Here is a 25,048-nt window from a genome sequence, read left to right as displayed (position 1 = left end):
GTCAGAAAACACAACCCTCTCTCTTTTCCTCCATACCCAAATCTCTTAAAAAGGGGCTGCAACGGATCTGATACAGACTGATCCAGATTTGAACACTTCTATACGTCACAGAAGTGGCGTTACGGCTATTGGGCCAACTCCACCAATCAGGAGGAGACAGCCACGGACATTGCCGTTCGAAAGCGCTGGAGAAGCTGTAGTACATATGCCAGGCCTGTAGATGGTGCTGTTCTCACAGAATCAGCCCATGCAAAGACAGTGTTAAATTGAGTGAAATGAGGAATGGCTAAAATGCATGATCTGTTTGGTATTTTGAAAAATAAAAAGTCCAAATATGCCTTATATAGGTATGGTCCTACACTATATTATTCAAATATAGTATGATAGGTCCACTTTAAATAAATACTTGTTCCTATATATTCTTGTCCTTCCCACGCTTTGTGTTATGGCCAAGAGCCAGGCCATGACATGTCGTAAAGCCAAACATGGTGTTAGAAAACACTGATGATAAAGCAAAATTCTCATGCAGGACGGTTTTCACTAAGCGTAGCAGAAGTTATGGTTTCCCGGCCATTGAAGAGCTTACAAAGATTGTGCTTTATTGGAAGTGTTTTCAAACTTAATATTTATCTAGCTTCTTGTTACGGCAGTTTTCATAAAAATCCAAACTCTTTTTAAGTTATGTGGTCTGACAACACGTCTTACGGACCAGTTTTAATTTAATCACAGTGCTAAAACTCTGGATAATGTTTCAGATGAACATAAGAAAGACAATAAATTCAGTAATTTTGTCTATAAGTGACATGTTGAGTTGAACTCTTGCTACATTTTTAGTTGCAAAAACTTCAAATAAATAATAATCATGATAAACATGGATTAAGATTCAGAAATATGTTTGTATCTAACACATACAATCTTTTATTATTATTATATTATATTAGACTGACGCATTGCAAGAAACACGGGAATCTCTCTTTCTTTAAGCTTCTTTGTGAGAACCCTGCATTAAAAGCAGGGCCGGCCCTGATTAAAAGCATTGGTTCAGGAAGTTTTGTTTCTACATTTGCATGACTCTGGGATATCTAAAAGAGTAATCTACTGTACCATCTGAGCAGCGTAGGTCAGCAGGTAGGGGAGGCTCCCAGATGAGGCTGTCGCTGCATTTGTAAAAGCCCGATGGCATCGGTCTCAGGCTCGACTCGTCACAGTTCAGTCCCACTGATTCCCCCACTCTGTACTGCTCTTTGGTGGGGAACAGCGTCATGCCTTCAGGGGTCTCAGGAGGAAGGCACAGTTTCCCTGAGAATCACGGTTTTTAAATCAATGTGACAAACTGGAGCAGAAATATTACAGTCCTCGCGTGTATCGAGAATGACCTGTCAGGAATGTGTGGATGTATGATTACCAATTTACAACGTTTCATGTGAGAAGGCAAACTTACTGATGCATCTTCCTTTTGGTTGTTGCCACGTGCCATCAGGAAGACAGTTGATGAACTGAAAGCCCTCCAGTTCAAAGCCAGTGAAGCACTGGAACTCCTCATCCTCACCAAAGTCATAATACTGTTTCGCTTTCTGTCAGAGGAGGCAGTTATTTGTATTAAGTTACATGGTTAGCCACCAATATAGGAGCTTTGATCTGAGCAGCTGCTGCAATGTGCGTTAGATGTCACAATGCTGACACTTTCTAGGACTAAATTAGTGGAAAGTGTAGTGTAAGTGTTACCCTGAGGAAGCTGTTGGTGGGCCTCTTTGGCCTCAGACAGCCCTCCACACCAGGTGGCAGCGTGTCCTTCCAGCCTATAGTGAAGTCGTCATCATTGTCACACGTGACCTGTCTGGACACAAAAACATGGAACATACAATAAATCCTAAATGATACACTTATGTAAAAGAGAAAATACAAGCTTGACTACAACCTAATTGTGTTAATGTAAGTTGAAATGTCTGCAGCAACATATATGGTGTATAAATCAGCATTCAAAGTGTGCTTACAAGATTGTGTAGAGAAACAATCTTAACAACATCAAAAAGATCTTACTTTCACATTTGATTTCAATCAGTGAGATTTGATGGTGATTTATATATTTTTAGTTATTCACATAATAGGAATTCTGGATGCATAAAGGGGTCATTGGGGGGAAATGTTTTATTTAAATGGTTATTTAGGTAGTCAACTAAAAGACACCTAAAGCACCAGAGACATACATTTTGGTTAAAATTTGGAATATAATAATCTTCTTGAGTTTTTAACTACTGGGGTCAAATTGAGATCACCATGCCATGTTTAGTTAACTTTACTCCATGTGATCTGATGCTAGCTGTCTAACTTTCCTTGACTTTTCAATAATGTCTCAACACATTCAAAGCAAACTGTTTTTCCTACTTTTCAAAGATGGAGATGTGACACGGGTCCTCGTGTTTGTCAGGGCCCTTGCAGGGTTGGCCTCCTCTGAGGGGGGCGGGGTTATCGCACCGTCTCGTCCGATGTCTTTTCATCATCGCTCCACAACGACTCCACGGCCCCCAGCAGCTCCAGTAACCATCCACCACCTCTGTGGAGAAAATCAATCCGTACCAAAACATAACCAAACCTAGTTTAAATGGAACTGTGTTTTAGCTTAAACTTCTAAAGTACTACCCTACAGACTGCAGTGTTCTTCACATGATCTGACACATAAGATCAAACTCATGAATTTGCAAGTCAGGGAGGTAAACACATAAATTTATACTATGAGAGAGATAAAACAAAGGCTGTTTGTTGTTCATAATTAAATGAAAAAAGATCACTTTCAAATTCTGGACCATTTGGATTAATTGTGATGGTATGGAGTTGTGTTATGCTTGCAACTGCAACATTAAACTGTGATTTTCTTACAACACTAATTGAAGCCCTTGACTTTCATCCTAATAACCACACTTTCTGAGGCTCATGGTTATTCTCACCGTACCAAAGCGAAGGGAAAGACAGCATTTCCTAGAAACAATGTTTACCTTATTCAAATTCAAGATCATGAAAAGAAAATGTTGAACAATACTTTGTTGTCTTCTATTTTCTTGTTCATCCGGACGTTGTGTCCTGCTGTACCTGAAGTAATGTCCGGAGCTCGTTTTTCACAGTTTGTGCCAAAAGTGCCGGTTTGGCAAACACACTTGCACTCTGTCCCGGAGAGAACCGCCCTGCCGTTGTTGGGGCACGGAGAGCACTTGCAGGTATCAAACTCGTCCATGTACTGCAACAGGGCCTTCCTCAGGTTTCTCCTCTTCGTGGCGGCACAAGGGATCCCCCGAACCAGATCTATGATGGGAAGCACCTGGACAGATACAGACAGACAACTCAGAGTCTATGCATTACATTAATGCACACAATGTACAACAATATCTGTTTTCTTTTCTTTGTATTACTGCCGATTTTGATTCCATAGTTTATTCCATCTTATTCCATTCCATTGCAATGTAATTATATATTTTACTCTATTTTGTATATTTTTCTAGTTCTCTACCTGTGTTTTGAATTCTTGTTTTACTTTTATGTATGCACAACGAAACCAAGTCAAATTCTTCGTACGTGTAAACTTGGTAATAAACCTGTTTCTGATTCTGAGACAAGAAGGCAACATCAGCTTTTTGTAGAATTGAGTTGTTTTGTCATTTTGAATTTCAGTGGTATTTGATTACTTTGTATTCAACCACAGCAGGGTTGTCCAGAACAGACTTTGCCCAGTTCTTAAAGACCGTTGAGTCCGGGGCGGGGCGCTCCCTCTCCCAGGCCAGAGCCGCGGCCTCTCCAGCTCGACCTCCTTTCGCCATGGAGAAAGACTTCTCTGCTGCCTTAATGTACGAACCTAGACCAAAAGGAACACGGTGAAGGTCAGATCAGAACGCAATGAAAAGCAGAGTTAGGAATCAAGAAAGTGCTTTACAAGATGAAAGCCATTAAGAGCATTAAGATAATAAAACTTGAGGAACATGAATAAAAGTTACAGTTCAGTGTGAGATACGAGTATATCTAATATGTATAAATGACCCAATATGTATATATGTTCACTTTAATTAATCTCTTATTTCATTTTTTTTTTAATCATTTTTATTTTTATCTTTGATTTGATTTGATCTTAAATTGTATTAATCTGTGTGAATATGTGCTGTCCTGTTTTTCCTTCTTACCCTGTTGCTGTTAAACTACTGAATTTCCCCACGGGGATTAATAAAGGTCCATCTTATCTTATCCATTAAAAGAAGCGGCAAAAAGAAAAGTGTTCAGCCTGGATTTCAAAGCAGTCAGAGTTGCAGCGGACCTGCATGTTTCTGGGAGTTTGTCCCAGATATGTGGAGCATAATAACTGAACGCTGCTTCTCCATGTTTCGTTCTGGTTCTAGAAAGTGGGCTGTCTGTCAGTATGAGTAACACACCTTGATATTTCTCCGTCATCCTGTCGTCGGAGCACCGGGTTACACTGCTGTGTTCTGAGTAGAGGATGATGGTCCAGGTGGACTCTCGGCCCAGACAGCTTTTGATGTGCTCTTCTGTTTCACCTGGAGATGATGAGCAACATGACGCAGAAACAAAGAAATCAAAACACTGTAGCACTGTAAGCCTAGTCTTTTACATTTAGATATTAAAGGTTGGCAACTTTTTTCTCAGTTCTTTTTATAGCTTCATGAGATATGACTTTTATATTTTGTACACAATGGTAGTGAGTATTGGTACAGTTATTCAACTAAAAGTACATTGCAAGGCCAATTTTAGTAATAAAAAAATTATGTATTCTCTTTTCACTTCATTTCTCCTTTGATGGAAATTCAAAACAAATGTAAAATCAATCTTAAAACTTTTTCCATCGTATCTGTGTATTTGGAAGTTAACATACATTTCTTACATGGAAATCCTTTCAATTGGGGTTACATTTAACTGGCCTTTTTGAAAATGTGTTAATACATACAGTATTTGACATGCAGTAACACCACATCAGTTAGATATCAAGTTGGAAAATAAAGTATGTATACCTTCCAAGCAGCATCAGAAACAGTCTGGACTTTAGCCCAGGGTGTAATTCCGGATTTTGACCACCTAGTTGTGCTATAATACCTGAAGTGGTGATCTCCTCTCGGCTGTACTGGTACAACAGGTCATATTGGCCTCCCAGTTTCCCTGAGCTGTAGTAGTGTGTGCCGAAACGCTGGAAGATGTCCCTGTAGAGAGCGTAACTGTAGTCCAGAGGAAGAGCGTGGAGGAACTGGAGGAAAGGCAGGGACAGGACGAGGTCCCCCGGGTCCCTCACCTTAAACGTGGATACAGGAAGAACCTGGTGCACTCTGTAAAACTTGGAGTCCTACGGAAGGAAATATAGGACAGAAAAATGGAAAAATGGAAATGCATGTGTAGAGATTCGTATATATATATGTGTGTTGTTGTGTGTGTGTATACATGTTTGCACGTATGTACATTGTGGGGACCATGAGACCGTGTGATCTAAGGACACTTTTTGAAAAACGGGGACATTTTCACCGAGGATCACTTTTTTTATTTCTAGGATGGTGTTAAGGGATGAGTTAATGCATCACATTCATAAAGCTTCTCACAATTATATTGCTAAAATGTGTTTGTTGTTGTTTGAGTCACTCACCGTTGTCTTTGAAGCTTCAAAAGCTTCCTTGTTAGAGCTGCTATGGGACATAGATCTTCCACTGAAGTAAAAGATGGGGAAGAAAAAGTTGTTTCGACTTTGTTGGTTGGGAGTAGAGGAGTCTGATGATGTCTTATGGACAGACTCGGTGTGCAGCGGCTCGGGCGCAATGCTGAAGTCCTCCAGCTGTCCAACCTTTACAACCAGAACGTTTGTAAATCAAAGTCTAAAATAATAAAGACAGTAACAAAATAGCTAAACAAATTTCAAATTGTAACGTTGAAGCCTATATGTGTAGGCATAGGCGGAGTTTGACATTTGCGCTTGGGGGGGCAAACTTTTTTACTGACGTCAGTACACAGTCCCAACTATTGCGTGGGGTGCTACGGATACAGTAGCAATAAAGCCAGCGTTCACCGCACTGAGTATGACTTTTTCCACATCCGAACACAACTCGTCCCGTCATGCACGCCTCATGCCCGCCGTACACACACACTCATATGGAAGAGGCGGTCTCTCCCCCCAACAACAGTGCATTACATAACTGTGCACATCTTATACTTATTTGATAACTACTATATCCCTTGGTTACTTGAACACGCTACAATATTATTAACCAGTGTCCTACTTAGTGCAGAAGTAGACGCCTTAAACGTCACAGAAATTGGACATTTTAAAAATCGCTGCATACTCATTAGGCCTACTGCTAATTATTGTAATACAATAGCTGAATCACTTGTATGCAAAAAAAAAAGCAAGGGAACTTGCCCTTAACCTCATACTTCACACACACACGTCACAACATTCGGCTGCTCAAAACATAAAATTATTTCGATTTTGTATTGTAACCCAATCATTATATCACATCTATTAAAATATTGATATAAAGAAATATTTGTATTGGAACAGTTTTAGACGTAGTAATGCTGTAACATATTTCAGCCACTAGGGGGCAATGGCCCCCCCTGCCCCCCCGCAAAATCCGCCTATGTGTGTAGGATTGCAAATCCCTATCCATTGCTGCTCTTCCACACATACTACAGCAGATGGAAATAATGACACTGAATGTGTTGATCCAGTTTTACTTGAGATAGTCAGATTGTCGTCATATTTGTTCCTTCAAAAAAGGTATAATGCTGTTTTGCACTTTAAGAGCCAAGCTTCCATTTGGGTTCAATCATTATTATTGTGGCCACTTTTCTGTCACTATGTTTCTGGTTTAGGACATTCTAGCAGAAACAGGCGGAAACAGATGCCACTGAGATTCGGGTGGTGAGGGCTTGAAACCAATAGTTATTGCAATTAATAATTATGAATAGTACCTTAATTTCAAAACTTTCAAAGTTATGAGGGACGCGGTGGTAAAGCAATGTGGTCGGAGGTCTCTTGATGATGCAACTTCCTCCCATAAACATGTTGTCCAGTACCGCTGCCCTGCGCTCTTCTGCCAGAGCATCAAACCTACACAAACAAATCAGTAAGAAGTCAAATCTCATGGAATCTGTTTTGTGCAATTAGCACCAAATTCCAACAATTCATTGGCTGCCCGAAATGATTGGTCGATAACAGATGTATAAAGAATTTGCAGAGCAAGAAACTGAAGCATGTAATATATGCTTATGTTAGAGTTTGTTGTATGTGATATCTTAAACAGTTTAAATAAAACATTTCAATAGTTTATTGTTCGCTAACATTTGTATTAAAAATATATAAACTGTATACATTATGTCAACAACATTTACAAGCATTTGAATAAATATAATTGTGTTTCGGTCTTTGCAGCAGTGGTACAGGACTTTTGATGAAGCAGTGCAAGTTGTACTAATAGAAATTCTGTGTTGTAAGAAATGCCAGAAGAGCACTTGACAGAAAGGAATGTATTTATGAACACAGCTGAAAGAAATGTTAGGAAAACTGTAAACTCAGCAGTGACTTTCTGACCATCAGCTCACCCATTCCCCACCAGGTCAGCGCCGGGGGCCACTCTCTTCTCCGCTGGACACACAATTTTGAGGTCGCCACAGTCCCTCTCATCCGAGTTATCTCCACAGTCGTTCTGCCTGTTGCACGTTAACGTGGAGTTTATGCAGCGTCCTGTGGAGGTTTTGAAGAAGATAACATTTTGTTTTTGTTTTTATCTGTGTCTGTGATTAGAAAGAAACACCAAGAAACTTCCCTGGCTGATAACAAAGACAAGTATTTTTGTATTACAATGTTTTACAAATGAGACTAATGTTATTAAAGATGTGCTTATTTGCATACATTTACAGAACAGATCATAGACATTTTTTTATTGTAATCCTTTTTCATTCTGTTTACATATTGGAGTCAAATGATTTGACAGAGGGAATGTTTGAACACTGCACATACCTGTACAAAAAAAGAAACACATTTTGTCATTCAAGTTCTACATAAACCATTGTAATATAGATGGAAAAAATTGCTGGAAAATGTGTAGTATGTTATAGAAGTAGGGATTTATTAAGTATGAGAAAATAAAAAAAGAACTTTAAGAAAAAAAATATTTGTTTGGAAAGGGGTTAACTTGAGATGAATATAACAGTAGGGTGAAAGTAGGCTTTTTATGGAAACAAAATAGCCTCAAAAAAGTGTGCTTTTTCCAGTTTGTTGTTTCTTCAATCAGCTAGGAAAATTATCATTAAAAAAACATTAAAACATAACAAATTGACCACATTGGAAGATTGTACATGTGTGATGTTTTGCGTTGCTTCTTTTACACACCAGTCAAAGTCTAATTACCATTATCGCACTTGAAGTCTTCTCTGCAGTCGACGGGGGGTAGCTTGCACTCAGTGGAGGGGTAACAGGGCCTCTCCTCCGTCAGCTGCACGCTGCAGGCCGATCCACCAAACTGGGACGGCCTCTGGACCGACCGCGTCCGAAACTGTGGTAACAACATGTGAGAAATACTGGTTAAGATTTGTATTTATTCAATTTAAATGTACACTTTAAAGGTCACCTATTATGCAAAATCCCCTTTCATGTCTTTTATACATCAACGTGTGTCCCCTCTTCTTCATGTCTCTTCTACATCAACACGTGTCCCCTCTGTGGAAAGAGATTCTGAAAGTTTCAGGAAAAAAAGATTCTCTCTCTTTTTGTCCTGAACCATTTATATAAAAACCTATCTGATCAGATTTTGTGTCACAACGATTTGTTGGCTTGTGTAACCATTAGCCAATCACCAACCAAGGTAANTGCTTTGCGCACGGACCAATTTCAAAAACCCTTGCGGAGAATGGCTGAACACACATGTTCTACGCCACTACATACTTACATTTAAATGTGTGCTGCGTCGGTTCAGCCATTCTCCGCAAGGGTTTTTGAAATTGGTCCGTGCGCAAAGCATTGTGGGGATTTTAAGGACGCGAAGTCCACCCATGTGCAGCCTCGAAATTCCCCCCAAACCAAGGACGCCAAGAATTCCAAGTACACTGGAGATTGGAACAGTCCTTCGGCGGCACTCAATGACGTAGCATCCTTGAAATATTGTCTTGGAAGCCAGTATCCTCGAGATTGAGAAACGGCCTCTGGCTCAAGCCTCTTAACCCTCTGGCACCGGCAGCCAGGTGTCCCCAATCAATACTGATAGACAAAAGGGAGAACACTTAAAGGGCCACACACACAACAGGCAGGGCAGGGGTCATCACAACGACAAAGAACGCTTCACAGATAAGGAGTAGCTGGTTGGTTTGGCAAACTCACATCTGGTTCCCCGCCTCTGATAAAGAGTAGCACGCAGCTGTGTTCCCTTACTCCCATACGTGGGAAATATCCAGGACTGTGTCCCGCAAACTAAATAAGACAGACCCAAATGGGGCTCGGGTTTTGTATGTAAAATACCTGCATGAATGAGACAGCTAGAATCTGGTTTCTGTGTACTTCCTGTTTGCAGAGGAACCGTTTGTTCCTGAGAGTCGGTGCGGGCCAGGAGAGAAACTGCAGGACTCTAAATGTGTCTGCATTCAAAGAGAGAGCTGCCTGTACGTTTTTCTCAATCATTATTCTATCATTCTATCTATATTTCAAGTTACTCTTATTTATTAATTATTCATTAATTGTTTTCAATAAAATAATGTCACTTTGTTGTTTTACAAATATATACAAATATTGTATTTCTACTAACTTAGATTTTATTTGCGCATTTCATATAACAAAAATCTGTGTGTGTGTGTGTGTGTGTGTGTGTGTGTGTGTGTGTGTGTGTGTGTGTGTGTGTGTGTGTGTGTGTGTGTGTGTGTGTGTGTGTGTGTGTGTGTGTGTGTGTGTGTGTGTGTGCAGTTCACAACCCGAGACTCTGTGTATCCTGAACATTGACCTCGGTGTTACCGTGGCGATGTCCCTCTGCTCCTTCCATGCCGGTCGTTGCCACAGCGATCCGCTCTTCTTCGTCAGCGAGGGGTCATGTGACGAGGTGGATGCAGCTAAACTGGAGTGGGCCAACTTCAGAGCCAACATGTCCTCCAAGAGCTCGGCTCAGGAGCCCTGTAACCTCGACACGTGTTATGAATGGGAGACCTGCTCTGGTGAGTTGGTCGGACACAAAAAATGTTACATTATGATTTTGCATTGATTCGAATAAATGATTTAGACAGAGTATAGCATTCTATTACTTTTTTTTTTAAATGCTAATTTCTTTTTATTCTGATGTGTTATGATGATTAAACCTTAAACAATTATTATACATTTTCTGTAAAACTGTTGACAACTTCAATTGGAGGTATTATTTTATTGTTAGCATTTGTATTTGTTCCTACTGTTAATTCTGTGTATTTGTTCATGTTTATCGTAATAAGTCAAACTAGTTTTATTCTACTAAAAGTCTCGGCATTTTTCTTTTTTTAGTGATGAACATAAAGAGACATTTTAGTCAAGTTTTTTTTAATGCATTTAGTACCGGCATTAGTTGTCTTTTTCATGAACTATATTGAATTTTGATATACTAAGAGTTGGCATTTAATGAAAATCTGTGCTGAATCGTCACCGTCTTGTCATAGTCATGGAAAAAAAGGTTGTTGACGAACATACAGTATTTTGTCATAGTTTTCGTCTCTGCTCACGGAAGCAAACCCTTAAGCTGTAATATGTTTTGTGAACATTTGTCTTGTTTTGGTTGTGCTCATGTTTTCAGAATGTATCCAGCAGATTTTTTTTAATTACCGACCAAATACAGTAATGGCAAAAACTGTGTAAAAATAATCAAATGTTCCTTTACACTTTGAGATAAACTCACTATAATTGCTTCATAATTTTTTAAGTTGTATTGTTAGCTTGCAGTCACTCATAGTGTTTCAGCATGGATTCTTCATTCATCAAAGTGGTTTTCACATTTATATCGTTAAAAAAAAAACGTTAACTCTCGTCTGTTCCCAGCATTAAAGAAGTGTGCCTGCAAAGCTGCTCGGGACTGCCCCAGAAGTGAAGCCAACATGTTCTGTGTGAAGCTGACCCGGACCCAGAGAACTCGCAGCATGGACCTGTGCTCCATGGCCGCCCTCAAATGCATCAACTATCAGTTTGAGATTCTCAATGAAGGCGTCTGTGAGTCCAGATGATCCTTCATGTGCTTTTCTATGAATCCATCTAAACATCTGACTGTATTGTCATAAGCATATCTTGCACAATGTTATTATGTTACTCATACACTTATACAACTGGAATGGCAAGCAAGTATACTTGGGTTCAAAGATCAAGAGTAAGTAACCCCAACCAACCCTAACCCTTATCAAAGGCACACCTAACTGCTCCAAATGGAAAGCAAATAACGTTGCTAAATTGAGAACAATTGTAAATTATGGAAGTAATCATTCTAAGTATATTTTGAATAGAAGATTTGTTTTTTTATAGGTCAATGAATCCAAGATGGTGCTTCCATAAAATCCAGAAGTTTATGATATCAACCTTATGTCAATTAGAATGATTGTGTAAAAACGACATCTCTGATTGGTTGAACTTGCGTTACCATGGAAATGTTTAGTGAGGGAACATGTCAACAGCGTCTCCTCCATTGTATGCCCTCAGATTAGAAAGGTGACTACATTTTGACTTGTTTGGAAATGTTCTCCTGTAAGGAAAAAGTTAACAAAAATGTATTTCTGAAAAAAGTTGTGGCGAAACAAGCCATGCAGTTGCCAACGGTTATTTTAAAATGTTATAGTTCCAGGTTCACATTCACAATGGTTTATCTCATATAATAGTATAGTGTTTCCTAGAATCCAATGTGTTATAGTAATTAGGTCCATGCTTAATATTCAATGCAAAGGCCTTTCCATATCCATTTGCACATATCAACTCTGGCCAAGGCATAAAGCGTATTTGAGGCTTTCATACAGCTTTTCTTATGCGATACTTCAAAATGTGCATTAAAGTTGTGAATGGAAACAAGTCCCTGGGTCGGAATCTTACTTGTCTGATTTCATATGCGTTGGGAAATGTAACTGTTTCAATTGTAATGTTAGTAAGTAATAAGCTGTCACTATGCTTTCATAATTTTTTTTAAAACTCTTGAGTTCTGTTGGAAAGAACTTGAATTATTTCACTCTAAAGACACATTTTTCTCTAATATTTTCTTCTTTACACTGGTCCAACATACTTTTGAAAAACACAGACTTCCATCACTGTAGGATCTTAAAAATAAAGGTACATTTAAAGATCTAAAATGTATTGAAATGATTCATTAACACGTTATTTGTTATCATAACTTTGGATTCATAACTAATAATTGGCAAAAGAGTTTGGTTCATAAGTCTTTATATAATAAGACAAAGCCGAGAGACCAAAAACGTAGTCGAAGTATTTTATTTGATTGATTTTATGATTGAAGATGTTCTCTTAGGTTTAGAAAATAAGCTTATGTAAATATGTGTATGCAAATGAAAATGCAAAAAGGCACATGATTTATATAATTCAAGTGTTATAAAAAAAAAAAATTCTATTTACAATTAATTGAAAACAACATGTCCCTCCTTTATGTACAGAGTGAGAGAGCTCAGCCATTTTTATTCTGGACAAGCCTCGAGACCGACAACATGGACCTGCTCATTAGCACAGCGTCTGGCCCCCACCTCACATTCAGTCATCGTCTTGGCAACGCTGTCATCACTGGTTTTGGTGCAAAGGGGGGCGGAGCCTATCGGGCAGTCTGACACGTTCTGACACACGCATTTCGATTCTAGAATTGAAAAAAAAAAAAATTATATAATGATGCAGTTACACCTCATGTTAAATAATTAAATTAATCTTTTGAACATTATTCCTATCGCTTCCTGAAATCGCTAATAACTGAGCAAAAGAACACCCAGTCAGCCAATTGAGTCATAAACTCGCAGGTTTTACTTATTTGGCAGAAAATGATGGTGAATGGTAAATTATTACCTAACATCCATGACAGTTTACAGACATACTTAATGATTCAATGACATAGTATTCATGAGATTTTGCTAATTTTCAATTATGCTAATTAGAATCTCTTTGGCTAATGCATAAGAGTTTGTATTTTTGGAGCCATGGCCCCAATCCAACATTGGTTTTTGGGCTGCCGATCAAATCATCTTTTAGTCCAAAATTATTATCTTTCATACTATTGACGTTCAGGATAATGGGCCTTTAGAATAATCGGATGGCATTTTATCCGTAACAATTTTCCGACTTTTTCTTTATGCAATTTCTTTTTAAATTAGTGACTTTCAGATTTTTCAGTGCAACTTTTCAGGGCCAATGTTTTCTTCTTCAGTTAAAGTATGTTTTTAAAAAAAATATGTAGTCATTGTCCTGAACCCATTATAGATGTATTGTCCCAACAAACTTGATGTACAGATTAGTACTATATTAATATCCATGTCAAAACAACAACAATAAGGTCCAAGGTGTAATAAATAGGATTTACTTACCCTGACAAACTGTCCCCGGTTTGCAGTCCTCACAGGACAGGGACAGCTCTTGTTGCCCGTCACAGTCTGTCGCTAACTCGAAGCTCCGCCCCAAACAGCGCAGCGCTCCGAGCTGACAAAGACTGAGTACTCGGGTTCGGCTTGAACCGAGTCTGGCACACAGCTGCAGAGAAGTCCTAAAGTGGGCAATAGAGGAAAACAATCGTTACTACATATATTTTCTACGTAGTTCTAAAAAAAAGCCTTTCCCTGTGCATGACAATAATATGATTATCAAAAATAATACTTACGAGCACTGAGATGGCATTTTACACACACACTCAGTTTTTCCTATGTTCTCCCAAGGCTTACATTTCAGGCCAGGTGGAGGAGTGGGACCTGAGAGCACTGAGGAGAAAATATAGAGGTAAACTGGATTCAATATTTGACTGACATGCACAATTCCATTCCAAATACATTAAAATGTTGCTTCAAAACAGATCAGGGTTGCAGTAAAACATAATTATTTAATTGTATTTATGCTCCCAGGGGCAAAAGCTGCTAGCAAACAGAAATATTTACATTTTCACATTGAACCTGAGAGTTAATGCAATGTACCTGCTTTACAACGAGCACTGGCCGGTGAAGGAGACCACTGCAGACTGGGACTGCACATGATCTCTGACACCTCCTCTGTGTCCAGCACCGACCCCACAGGACAGGACAGGGACACTCTGTGTCCAATCTGATAGGCTGCCTCGATAGGGGTGGCTACGATGTCACTGTTGAGTAGAGGAAACCCACATGTGGCACCTGAGATGGGAGGAGGGGAACGTTTACCAAGAAGAACTGAGGAAATAACACAGCACTGGGATTTCTAGAGGTGCATAAAAGGGACATGTAGAAAATCTTTAGACATTTTTAATCTTCATCTTAATCCACATTTGTGTAAAAATAAAAAAGGAGTGACAGACAAAAATGCTGACTGTCTAATGGCAACCATGACAAAAATACTCCATTTTGGTTGAGTTAGTAAGCACTAGCTAAAAGGACTACATTTGGCAATGAGTCTGCCCTTTTTAGTTAATCTGGGGTTTAGGGCCTTGAAACACATCTCAGTAACTATCAGATGGATTTGGATTTGGTGCCTACAAAATCCCAATTTTCTTTATTGAATCGTTTAAAGTAAAGTCGTTCCTGAGATATATCGCTAATAAACTAATAATACAGCCAGATACATAACCTCCCTGACAGAGTGAAAGACGTACTTTTACAAACCGGCGATTCTGTCCTCCACTTCTGGGTTTCAGTGCATTGAGCCACAGCGCCTCCAATAAGGTAATAACCGTCAATGCAGGAGTATTGCACCGTGTTTCCAACCAGGTAAAAGTCCCTGGGATTCTGAGAAAATAAAACTCCAGTTTATTTATAATACAGTAACTGGAACAACCTTTTTAAACGGCATCAATCAAGCAAACTCACCTCAATATATCCGTTCCTGAGGTTTGGAGGTGCTCCACATGTCTTTGGTGGAGTCACTGGGAGACCGAAGCACTGAGGCTCCATCGTCCTGCACACAAAAGGTTTACAGTAAGAATTAAAACACTGACACCACCTTTTGCGAATTGTATTGTATAATTAGGGTATTTAATGTGTAGACTGGCTCTACAGTGCCTCACTATCACCTCTTGAGGAATACATGGGAAAACAAGAGAGGACAGGCTAGTGCAAGTTAGCTATCTTATCATGCTAACTTAAGTAGATATGTTAAGAAGACATAGACATCTTTGACATAACATCCACACTGTACACTCTCCACTTGTTGATAATGTTATTTTGATAATGTATATTAATAATAAAATAATAATGCATTACATTTTTTTATTAGAGCGCTTTTACAGGTGCTCAAAGCGCTTTACAATTACACATTACACATATTAGACATGTAAGAGTCATTACTGTGGACAATACCCACAGGAGCAAATGCGGGTAAAGTGTCTTGCCCAAGGACACAACGGCCTGACGCAGTGGCGGCCGAGGCGGGATTCGAACTATATTGTGGCATATCTTACACATACTTGTGTAAGATACAAAATGCAAAATTGTTGGGGGGGTGCTAGTGGATCGCCGGAGCTGTTAGATTAACATTGACATGCTTATTGTAGTTGTAAGTGCACTGCCTTGCGGCCTGTAACACCATCCTTGATGGAGCATATGTGTGGACTNATCGAAATGCTGCACCTTAATGTTTATTTTATTATATTTTTTATTTATTTGAGTGAATACATTATTAACAGTTTAATAATAATTAAAAAATATATATATATATGTTTTGTTTTGTGAAAAAAAATTCTGCTGTACCGAAAACGTACCGAACCGAACCGTGACCAAAAAACAACCGAAATGTTTGTGAACCGTTACACCCCTAGTAGTAATATATTTATTTATTTCTCTTCTCAAGAGAGTACCAGAATGTGTATGTTATGTTAGTATTTCAAAACATCTCCTGGGGGAGAATCCCCCCAGACGCCCCTGCAGGGATAGGTTTTTCAGCATGTCAACTCTTTCACCCGTGGTGAAATTGCAGGATCGGCTCAGTGGGGCTTCCTCAGAAGGTGATAAACACTATTCAGAGTGCAAGGGCTTCCTCCACCAGGTCTCACTGTAAGTGAAGAGTGTTTGAGGAGTGGTGCCTCCAAGAGGGACACGTCTCTTTTCAATGTCCTGTCGGTGTGATTTTGTCATTTCTGAAGGACTTGATTAATAAACACAGAGCTTTCTCTACGATCAAAGTGTACCTGGCTGCTATTGCTGCATGCCATGTGGGTTTTGAGGGAAAGACAGCTAGCCAACATCCCTTGGTCTGCCGTTTTATGAAAGGNTATTAAAGTCCGAGTGGAAACAGTCGTGTGTAAATCTGATTTTGTCAGAAATCGGGAGAAATGCGGGACAAATATGACCCCGGGAGGAAACCGGGAGAGAGCAATGAAATCGGGAGTCTCCCGCAAAAATCGGGAGGGTTGACAAGTATTCTTACACATTGTACCTTTAATAAACCACTTCTACTGTATGTGTATAATCAATACATCATTAAATACATTAAATCTTCTGTTATATTATGAAAAGCAAGTGAGAAAATCTATGGGTTTGCTTTGGGGTCATATATTTGGGATACACCCTGTTTCCCACAAGTTCCTGTGCATAAACTTACTGTAAGTACCGGATGTCTGGCTCCTCACAAGGCTTTACTTCCGACCACTCTCCGATGCAGTGCTGGCCATTCCTGGGGGCGGGGTTTTCGCATCTTCGGGTCCTTGTCTTTTTACTTCCAAAGCAGGTTCCCCAGGAAGACCAGCAGGTCCAGCTGCCATCGATCACCCCTGAGAGAAAAAATAAACATTATCTTTGCTGTTCTTTCATTGACTGGACTGCATGGTAACATAAACGTACATTTTTACCCTTTTTTTCCGGATAGATCTTATAGAAATAACTTGCCGTTTGAAGACAATAAAGGAAAGTGGGTTGGAGTTGGACGTATTTTAAATTTGAATCTGGATTACATTTTTGTAATCTCAGGATTTTCTAAGCACTTTCTTTACACTGCTATTAAATCTTCCAGTTACTGGTGAGGCTTTTTGCTCTTAAGCTCGTAACCCCACTTTAATGTATGATCACTGATTACATTTGAGATTTTTTACTTTTCTTTAGTTTAGAAAGTTGTTTTGCTTTCCTGTAAGCTTTTTGTATTGTAAGAACGAAAATGACAAATGTAATTTGTTCATGGATGTTTGTTCTTATGCAACCTTTGAAAGACTATGTTTCGATTTAGAAGTGCTTTTTGTCACTATTGTTTCTACAATGATACTATCAGTGAAACGTATCTTGTGACATTTGATCTTCATTGAATCTGGATGTATCATTTTCATCCCAAACTAATTTCAAGTTCTGTGTACCTGGTTGTTCACCAATCACAGCTCCCTGTTCACAGGCGTGGCCCGATGTTCCCGGCCGGCAGGCACAGTGACACTCGGACCCCGTCAGCAGCGGCTTCCCGTTGTTCTGGCAGGGCCTGCAGTGACAGGGATGCTCCTCCGACAGGTACTCCTCTAAGGCTCTTTTCAGGTTGACTTTCTTTAAACCTGCACACTGCACTTCCTTCACCAGCTCATACAGAGGACGCAGCTGGAAAACAAGTGTACACTTTACAACTGTGCAAGTATAGAAAACATTTATACACAGATAATGTACAAAACACGGGGCAACCCCTGATTCTGAAAACTAAAGCCAATGCAACGTGTGTTAAAACTGCATTCTCTCTAATGGCCAACAGGGGAAGACTCAACTGGTTTAAAAGAGTGCTATTGACATTCAAGTCCAAATATGGTTTTAAATAAGCTGGACTAATAGTAGTTATCCTGTTAGAAAAGGAAAGGTTATTTTTGTCTTTTTTGAAGGAGCATGCTTAATAATAAAAAAAAAAAGGTATATCAAATTTGAATGTTAATCCTGCCAGTATTTTCTACTTAAATTGCAAACGCGCCATGCTGAAATTACAAAATTGACAAGAGCAGCAACATAATCAAAGGGGGGTGGGATTTGGTGAAGGATTAGTTAAACTCGATCAACTAATCAAACAATAATTAATAAACATCCAGATGACAGCTGACAACCAGCTGTGAACCAGCTCACTGTATACCTTCATGTCTATGACTTCAGGGAAGTCTTTGACAGACGAGGCCCAGTTGTCATAGATTTCTCCGTTAGCTTCTGGGTTATCAAGATCCAGGAAAGACAAAGCGCCCGTCAAAGCCGTATCTCCCCCAAACACTTTGACCTTGATGGGCATGTTGTTTACTTTGTTTCCTGAAGGCAAAAGGCAAAAGACATTTCAGTCCAACTTGAAAAAAAACATTTGCATAACTGTGTTCTTTGACACTGCAGGGCAAACCTTTAAATAAGGATTTTCTGTTACTTACCATGACTGGAGGATAAAGATTTTGTCAGTTTTTCACAGGTTGTCGTGACTTTCTTTCTAAAGAAACGGCGTTTCACCTTTCTCCAACACCTCTGGTAGTCTATGTTTGTTGTACCTTTACACAAACAAGAAAACAAATCCCAAAAGTCCATGATATTCTGCATCAAGACTTGTAGATAAGGCACTCTTAAAAGTGAGGCTTTAATTATTATCAAAGCTCTTACTTGTTGAATCGAGTGCCTGACGGTCTAACTCCAACAAGGCTTGGTATTCGCCTCCGAGTTTGCCCTCAGAAAGGTAATGTGTGCCGTACATCTCAAACAGCTGGCGGTAAGCAGAGTAGTCATACGTGTACGGCAGCGAGGACAGGGCCTTCCAGAAACCTTCAGCCAGAGTCAGATACTGAGGCGCAGAGTTTTGGAACTGGGCCAGCTCCACTTTATTCTTCAGGATTATAAGTCTGTAGGCCTGGACGATTGCCACCAAAACACCAAGAAGTCATTATTTGTATACTTCTACATACACCTTTAAAGGTCCCATATTATGCTGTTTTTCATCAATATATTATAGGTCTCAGATATATACGAAAACATGTCTCTGAAGTGATTGGCTCCAAACACCAAACGGATCATCCCATAATCCCCTCTGTTTCAGCCCTGTTTCCAAAGTGCTGATTCTCTCTCTGTTACTTTAGATGAAAATAAGGAGCCACTCCCACGGCCCTCTGATACCTCATTCACACCAACGGTGTTTCAGGGCCGGTTCGGAGCTGGAGCTTGAAAAGCACCGGGTTTTCCTCTTCACACCGCAGCGGAGCAGCCTCTTAGCTCCGGAATCCGGTTCATTTCGAGCACCAAAAAATTGTCCGGCCAGAGCAAAAGCACCGCATACGTCACGCTTACGTCGAGGCGGGAGCAGGGGCAGGGGCGGGATCAACTCCTGAACAACAACAAAAAGCCGGCGTTTTAGCCAGTTTGTACACAACGATGGAGAAACTTAACAAGCAGCAGTGGTCCACTGAAGAGACCAGCTACCTACTGGGAATCTGGTCTTCCGAAGAGGTACAGAGGAATCTGGAGCACAATCGGCCATTGTTGTTGTTGTTGTTGTTGTCAGCTGTGAGGCGTTTCCGCGCGGTTTGGCTTTATGAAGCAGGCACGCAAACGGTTACGTCATGACGCAAACGATGACGCAATGACGCAGCACCAGTCGGACTCTGGGCGGTGTGAAAAGAGCCGGAGCTAAACCGAAGAACCGGTTCTGAACCTGAAAAGCTCTAGCACGGAGCTTGAACCGGAGTTGCGTTGGTGTGAATGAGGTATGAGAGAGATTTGGTTAAAAAGAACACAATGGTGCTCTAGGAGGAGATTCAGGTGATAAGGTGGGCGGGTGTTACCTTGGTTGCTGATTGGCTAATGGTTACACATGCCAACAAATCGTTATGACATCATAAAGTAGCCAAAATCAGATCGGCTCCTTTTCAGACAGGTTTTTATAGAAATGGATCAGGACAAAAAGAGAGAGAATCTTTTTTTCCTGAAACTTTCAGAATCTCTTTACACAGAGGGGACACATGTTGATGTAGAAGAGACATGAAGAAGTGGATTTTGCATAATAGGTGAATAATAGGTTTAAAGCAACTAGTCACAAAGTCCAAGAAGAGCCATATCAATGGTTTCACTCTAAAGAAGTTTTGTCATTACCTTATTGTCAGTGAGCTCTTTGTGGAAACTACGACGGTCGTGTCCCACCAAGGCGTTGGCCTGGATGTGCTGCATGTAGGACCAGGAGCTCTCGTAGGATTCATCGCTGTTTTCATTTTCTACAGTCACCTGCAGCACAAACAGAGTTCAGCATTTGGTTTCATTAGCGTAGCTGCTGAGAGCTTATTGTGCCATATTGTTTGCCATGCTAGCTGCTAGTCCTTAGGGATTTATGACAAGACAAATCTGATGATCCTATAGAATATGATTAATTGCCTTATATAAAACTACCTAACTGTATATACAGCAGGTAAGAACTAATCATCTACATCAGTTAGAGGGGCCCATTATGCTTTTTGGGGTTTTCCCTTTTCCTGTAGAGTGTTCTATAGGTTATAATACACCGGTATAGAATGTTTACTTCAGTTGGATGATAAAAGACACATTCAATTATTAATTCACAGTGTAATACTTTATATCTAAAATCATATCATATTGGCTCCTTATCTGTGAACATAAACACTCACCTCAAAGTTGTACCTGAGGATGTTCTGTGACAGTCGGAAAGAGTCTTGATGGTCCCCACTGAACACCTTCCTGCACTGCCCTCCGAAGCTCAGAGTATTGATCACACCTGCTCTCAGTTTGCCTGTTAACACGTTGTACCTGTAAAGAATGACACAAAAAACGAATTAAAGAACTCTTATTAAGTAGATCTGTGGTTCTAACCCTTTTTTTAAGGGACGCTTTGTTTTTTGAAGTAAACTGACCACCTTGGATTAAGTGATGTGTTTAAACAGAAACAAATGAAACTCCCCGGGAAACGTCCTTGTGGATGTTAAGACCCCAATCTTCGGAACCAATGTATAGGCAACAATTTCACCCCAAATATGACGATTACAAGCCTATATCACACTCATTTTCATGTTGTTGGAGTTGAACCTACTCACCCTCTGCCTGTGACACCGGAGTTTGGAGGCGTTTTGTCGAGGTCACATGAGTACTGGCTGTTGTCTCCATCACAGTTCCTCTCATCCAGACCATCCTCACAGTCCTGGTCTCCGTTGCACACCAGAGACTGGCTGATACACTGACCTGCGTTGCGTAATGTTTACAGTAAAGACAATTTATTCTACAATACATAATTTTGAAAAAACATGTGAAAAGTTACCTCTATTATAATATTGGTAAAGTCTTGCTGAATATAAGAAAGTGTAAGAAAGTATTGCAACAACTGAGACAATCTGGTATGAGCAAAGCCTAACCAAAAGATTAGCATTCCTGGGCAAATTTAAATTAATGGTAATGTTTTGTTAACTGAAATTTGTTTTTGGGTTTTATGAAATAAAAAAACATACTATGAAGGGGATAAAGTTCTAAGATAAAAACATGAAGAAGATGTGGTAGCAAACCGTAAATAACAAGATACCCAAGCATTCTTTATTGAATGAGACTTAGAAACATGTTCAGTGTAGTAATAAAACAAGAGATACATTGAGTCTTTCAGTCAACTTCTATCAAATCTGCCCTTTTAAGGCGCCCCCTGTTGGCTCTTTGAAAGAGTGCATATTTCGAGCACTTATACATTGACTGCACTTTTTGATTAGGTAAACATTCAGTGATGTAAAAATCAAGGTACTTGCCAACCTTGGGACCTCAGAAATCGGGAGCATTTCAAAACCAATTGGGGGGGCGGGGGGGTGCTAGTGGATCGCCGGAGCTGTATTAGATTAACATTAACATGCTTATCGTAGTTGTAAGTGCACTGTCTTGATGGAGCATATGTGTGGGCTGGACCTGTATTATAGGAAAGGAGTGAGCAGAGGGTAGAGTTGTTGATTCTTGTTCTGTTTTCTGTGACTATCTGCCTCACCCTCTCAGAATTTCAGTTGCACGCGATACTAAAGAGACGCGCTACCATGGAAACCAAACAATGGTGTAGCTGTATTAAAGTCCGAGTGGAAACAGTCCTGAGTAAATCGGATTTAGTCAGAAATCGGGGAGAAATGCGGGAGAAATATGCCCCCGGGAGGAAACCGGGAGAGGGCAATGAAATCGGGAGTCTCCCGCGAAAATCGGAAGGGTTGGCAAGTAGGTAGAAGCATCTGACTTTTTTGTAATCCGTGAAGTGGTCCTCCATAGGCCAATAAAAAAATGCAGGTTAGAGTCACTTCCACATTTAGCTAAATACACGACATACCAGAGGTACAGCAGAACCGGTCTCCACAGCCTGTTGCCAGGGGACATCCTTTCTTTGAGACACATGGCTGTGCTTGTGTGGCTTCTCCTGAACATGGCGCACCCCCAAATTGGGCGTACACCTCCACATGGCGGGTCCGCACCTAAGAGAGGAAAAAACCATTAACTTGAAATCATTTTTTGTTTCTTGTGACATCACTTTATTTCCCAATGTTTTGCAACTTATTGCCGTGAAGCTTTTTTCAGAGTCACTATTGTGTTTTTTCGACATGGAAGCAGACACTTTTTGATTAAAACATCTACTATAAACATACAATTATGTTTTTCAAAATGTCGAGGGACCCTGTTTGCATAACCTACCACACAACATGAATTGAGAGCCTTCCCCCAAGTTCAGAAAGTCATGCCAGGTTAAATCAATAATATGTTGCAACAAATATTACGTAATTCTATCACAGTGGATATGCTTACTAGGATAAATTATAAATCTGCACAAATAGTTCACATTAAATTAATCCAAGGTTTTCTGCAAAACAAATCTTGCTAATGAGCAATAGCAGCCATCTTTATTTATGTAATCCCAGTCTGCATTTTGTATAGGCACTGAAATGAAAACCTATACAAAGGATGTGTGGTTTAAAGTACCTTTGTCCTGGAGCAGCCATCACACTCTGACCACTCTCCATAAGACCCCCATCTGCAGTCAACATGCTGACAGCTAATAGAGAAAGACATGGACAATATAAAACAATATTCATGTTGTATTTGTCGCTTGAGAATGAACAGAAAAGTATTAATCCATTTTCTTTTTTAAAGCTGCATTCTTGGGTCCCAGGAATGTTGATAGTGTGGAGAAGAGAGACATTGTTTCCACTATTAATACATTACTGTACAAGCGATAATATTGCAGTAAGATGTTAGGACAGTTGTGTGTACACCTACCATACAGGACATATAAGGACGACCAACAATGCAAAAGAAGACAGAACTGCAACCAAATCCATCTGTACACCGAAAACAGGAAAACTGTTAGCTCAATTCAGTTTGCTCTACATTGATTATGTAGAGCAAACTGATATACTCTAATGAACAGACGTTAGTTCATGAGTTAGTGAGTGGTGACAGTATGAATTTATGTATTGCTATCAATTGGAAAGGGATAACAGAAATACAAATTGTAGTGTAGATAAACTCAGAGACAGTTTTAAGGTAACTGACATATAACACTGTCCATTTGTCGATATCATTGTAGCATCATAAATAATAAATGTGTGGTTTACAGTACCTTCACGATGTGCTTCTCAGAATATGGTCCTCTTGTCTGATCCACTGGAAAACACTGGTTATACAATAAGCAGAGTGCAGAGTATTCAACACAACCCAGAGTACAGGAATTCCCAAACTGAAGAAACTCTAATCTGTACAGCCAGATTTGTAACGCCTCTGGGTCATGAACAAAGACCCAGTGTTCTTTTCCACAGCTTCAGTCCAAGGCCAGTGTTATTGCTCTTTTATCTCAAACTATGACTTTATTTCCAGTAACACTATTCATAAGCCTGTTTGCTTTGAGTGCTGAAGTGTACACAAATAATAGTTAGGAAATCTGTTCTTTTGTGAAAACAGTCACATTTGGGGTGTGACAGGAATAGTTGCATCATAGTTGTTTACATAGAGAAGGATGTCAGTACAAGTCAGGATGATTGGGGCAAAGTTCACAAAAATCCCCCATGTGGCCCATATCTGAAGGCTCTGTTTCTCTGTGCACAAAATACATGTTGTTGTTTCTTATTAGAGTTATAAAATAAATTCATCTTTTTATTGTTTTGTTTTTCAAAATTTGACTTTTTGACTTTTAAATACAATCTTTATAAAAGCCCAAACAGCATCAAGTAAGATGTCCAGAGGAATATAATAAAATAGACGGGGATATGAAAAGCACAGACCTCTGCCAAGGCCAAATGCCTTATCTCGCAATTCTGACAAAAACTGAAAAATAACTAATGTATCCAGCCCCTTGTTACTTTTCTAAACAAAACAACAGTGATATCCTCCCCATCCATCTTTTCTGAAAATAGTTCTCTGTTTGCTTTACAAAGTCCATTGTGAACAAAGACTGCTTATAGGAAGTGGACTTAGTCACCATGACGTCGCCCTTTGGTTTGTGCTCTACAGTTTCAAAGCCTGGAGTTTAGCGTGTTGGCTGTTTTATTCTAAATAGACAAAATCCACATAATGCTATATTGAATAAGATTTGAAACTAGCGATTGAGCTCATTAACTCATCAGGAAAATGTTCAGTAGTTTAATAAATCAAGGGAGAAGTAGAGTCATGTTCTCATAAACTTCTTGGTGTGGCTCCCTGTGGCCATTTGAAATAATTAACTTTTAGGGCACTTCCACATTGGCCACACTTTTCAGAAATGGATGTTTATGCTTGATTGTGATACTTTAAGTTATCATGCAGTTTGTTTAGAAAAGATCAAACATCACCAAAAGCAGCTACACCTTAACTGGATCTTACCCAATACAAGTACCACCACCTGATGACTGATCGCTCTGATATGGTTGTAACCGTGAGCAGTGGGGCGCAACAGGCCTGGATACGAATGAGTTGTGGTTGTTATCTAGTCATTTCTTATGTTGTGTTCAGCAGCAAG

The 25,048-nt window shown here is 39.7% G+C and overlaps 3 protein-coding genes across 3 annotated transcripts; 1 reads left to right on the top strand and 2 right to left on the bottom strand.

Moving 5' to 3' along the window:
- Positions 1-1,042: 1,042 nt before the first annotated feature.
- LOC104947463 (complement component C6) lies at positions 1,043-8,546 on the bottom strand. The gene is made up of 12 exons (XM_010773473.1): positions 8,387-8,546; positions 7,579-7,720; positions 6,949-7,087; positions 5,627-5,821; positions 5,089-5,332; positions 4,413-4,535; positions 3,678-3,844; positions 3,088-3,313; positions 2,386-2,554; positions 1,726-1,837; positions 1,442-1,574; positions 1,043-1,299 (listed from the first exon to the last, which is right to left on the bottom strand). Exons 1-12 carry the CDS (start codon positions 8,544-8,546, stop codon positions 1,058-1,060), a joined length of 2,052 nt encoding a protein of 683 aa, XP_010771775.1. The 3' UTR covers positions 1,043-1,057.
- A 973-nt stretch (positions 8,547-9,519) lies between these two features.
- Positions 9,520-12,031, top strand: LOC104947417 (complement component C6-like). The gene is made up of 4 exons (XM_010773416.1): positions 9,520-9,630; positions 9,929-10,173; positions 11,021-11,653; positions 11,734-12,031. The coding sequence occupies exons 2-3, from the start codon at positions 9,984-9,986 to the stop codon at positions 11,200-11,202; spliced, it is 372 nt and encodes a 123-aa protein (XP_010771718.1). The 5' UTR covers positions 9,520-9,630; positions 9,929-9,983; the 3' UTR covers positions 11,203-11,653; positions 11,734-12,031.
- A 396-nt stretch (positions 12,032-12,427) lies between these two features.
- Positions 12,428-23,936, bottom strand: c7b (complement component 7b). Its single transcript, XM_010773417.1, has 18 exons — positions 23,678-23,936; positions 23,335-23,396; positions 23,038-23,110; positions 22,394-22,535; positions 21,144-21,288; positions 20,721-20,859; positions 20,194-20,322; positions 18,715-18,958; positions 18,492-18,605; positions 18,212-18,378; positions 17,469-17,697; positions 16,727-16,895; positions 14,998-15,085; positions 14,784-14,916; positions 14,134-14,328; positions 13,827-13,923; positions 13,537-13,712; positions 12,428-12,818 (listed from the first exon to the last, which is right to left on the bottom strand). The coding sequence occupies exons 2-18, from the start codon at positions 23,394-23,396 to the stop codon at positions 12,646-12,648; spliced, it is 2,475 nt and encodes an 824-aa protein (XP_010771719.1). The 5' UTR covers positions 23,678-23,936; the 3' UTR covers positions 12,428-12,645.
- Positions 23,937-25,048: the final 1,112 nt, after the last annotated feature.

The sequence above is a fragment of the Notothenia coriiceps genome, unplaced genomic scaffold, assembly GCF_000735185.1.
Source record: "Notothenia coriiceps isolate Sejong01 unplaced genomic scaffold, NC01 NC01_scaffold00012568, whole genome shotgun sequence".
Lineage (NCBI taxonomy): Eukaryota > Metazoa > Chordata > Actinopteri > Perciformes > Nototheniidae > Notothenia > Notothenia coriiceps.
This window is presented reverse-complemented; position numbering and strand designations above follow the sequence as displayed.

What these genes read in the sequence shown, in the direction of transcription:
- LOC104947463 (XM_010773473.1), bottom strand. Translation starts at nt 8,546, where the DNA reads ATGTTGTTACCACAGTTTCGGACGCGGTCGGTCCAGAGGCCGTCCCAG. An exon ending in AGAGGAGATCACCACTTCAG is followed by an intron (nt 4,536 to 5,088) that starts GTATTATAGCAC and finishes CATCATCTCCAG; the next exon opens with GTGAAACAGAAGAGCACATC. An exon ending in AGCTCCGGACATTACTTCAG is followed by an intron (nt 2,555 to 3,087) that starts GTACAGCAGGAC and finishes TTTTCTCCACAG; the next exon opens with AGGTGGTGGATGGTTACTGG.
- LOC104947417 (XM_010773416.1), top strand. Translation starts at nt 9,984, where the DNA reads ATGTCCCTCTGCTCCTTCCATGCCGGTCGTTGCCACAGCGATCCGCTC. An exon ending in TGAATGGGAGACCTGCTCTG is followed by an intron (nt 10,174 to 11,020) that starts GTGAGTTGGTCG and finishes GTCTGTTCCCAG; the next exon opens with CATTAAAGAAGTGTGCCTGC.
- c7b (XM_010773417.1), bottom strand. Translation starts at nt 23,396, where the DNA reads ATGGATTTGGTTGCAGTTCTGTCTTCTTTTGCATTGTTGGTCGTCCTT. An exon ending in CTGAAGTCATAGACATGAAG is followed by an intron (nt 17,698 to 18,211) that starts GTATACAGTGAG and finishes CTTGTTTTCCAG; the next exon opens with CTGCGTCCTCTGTATGAGCT. An exon ending in AGAATCGCCGGTTTGTAAAA is followed by an intron (nt 14,329 to 14,783) that starts GTACGTCTTTCA and finishes CTCCCATCTCAG; the next exon opens with GTGCCACATGTGGGTTTCCT.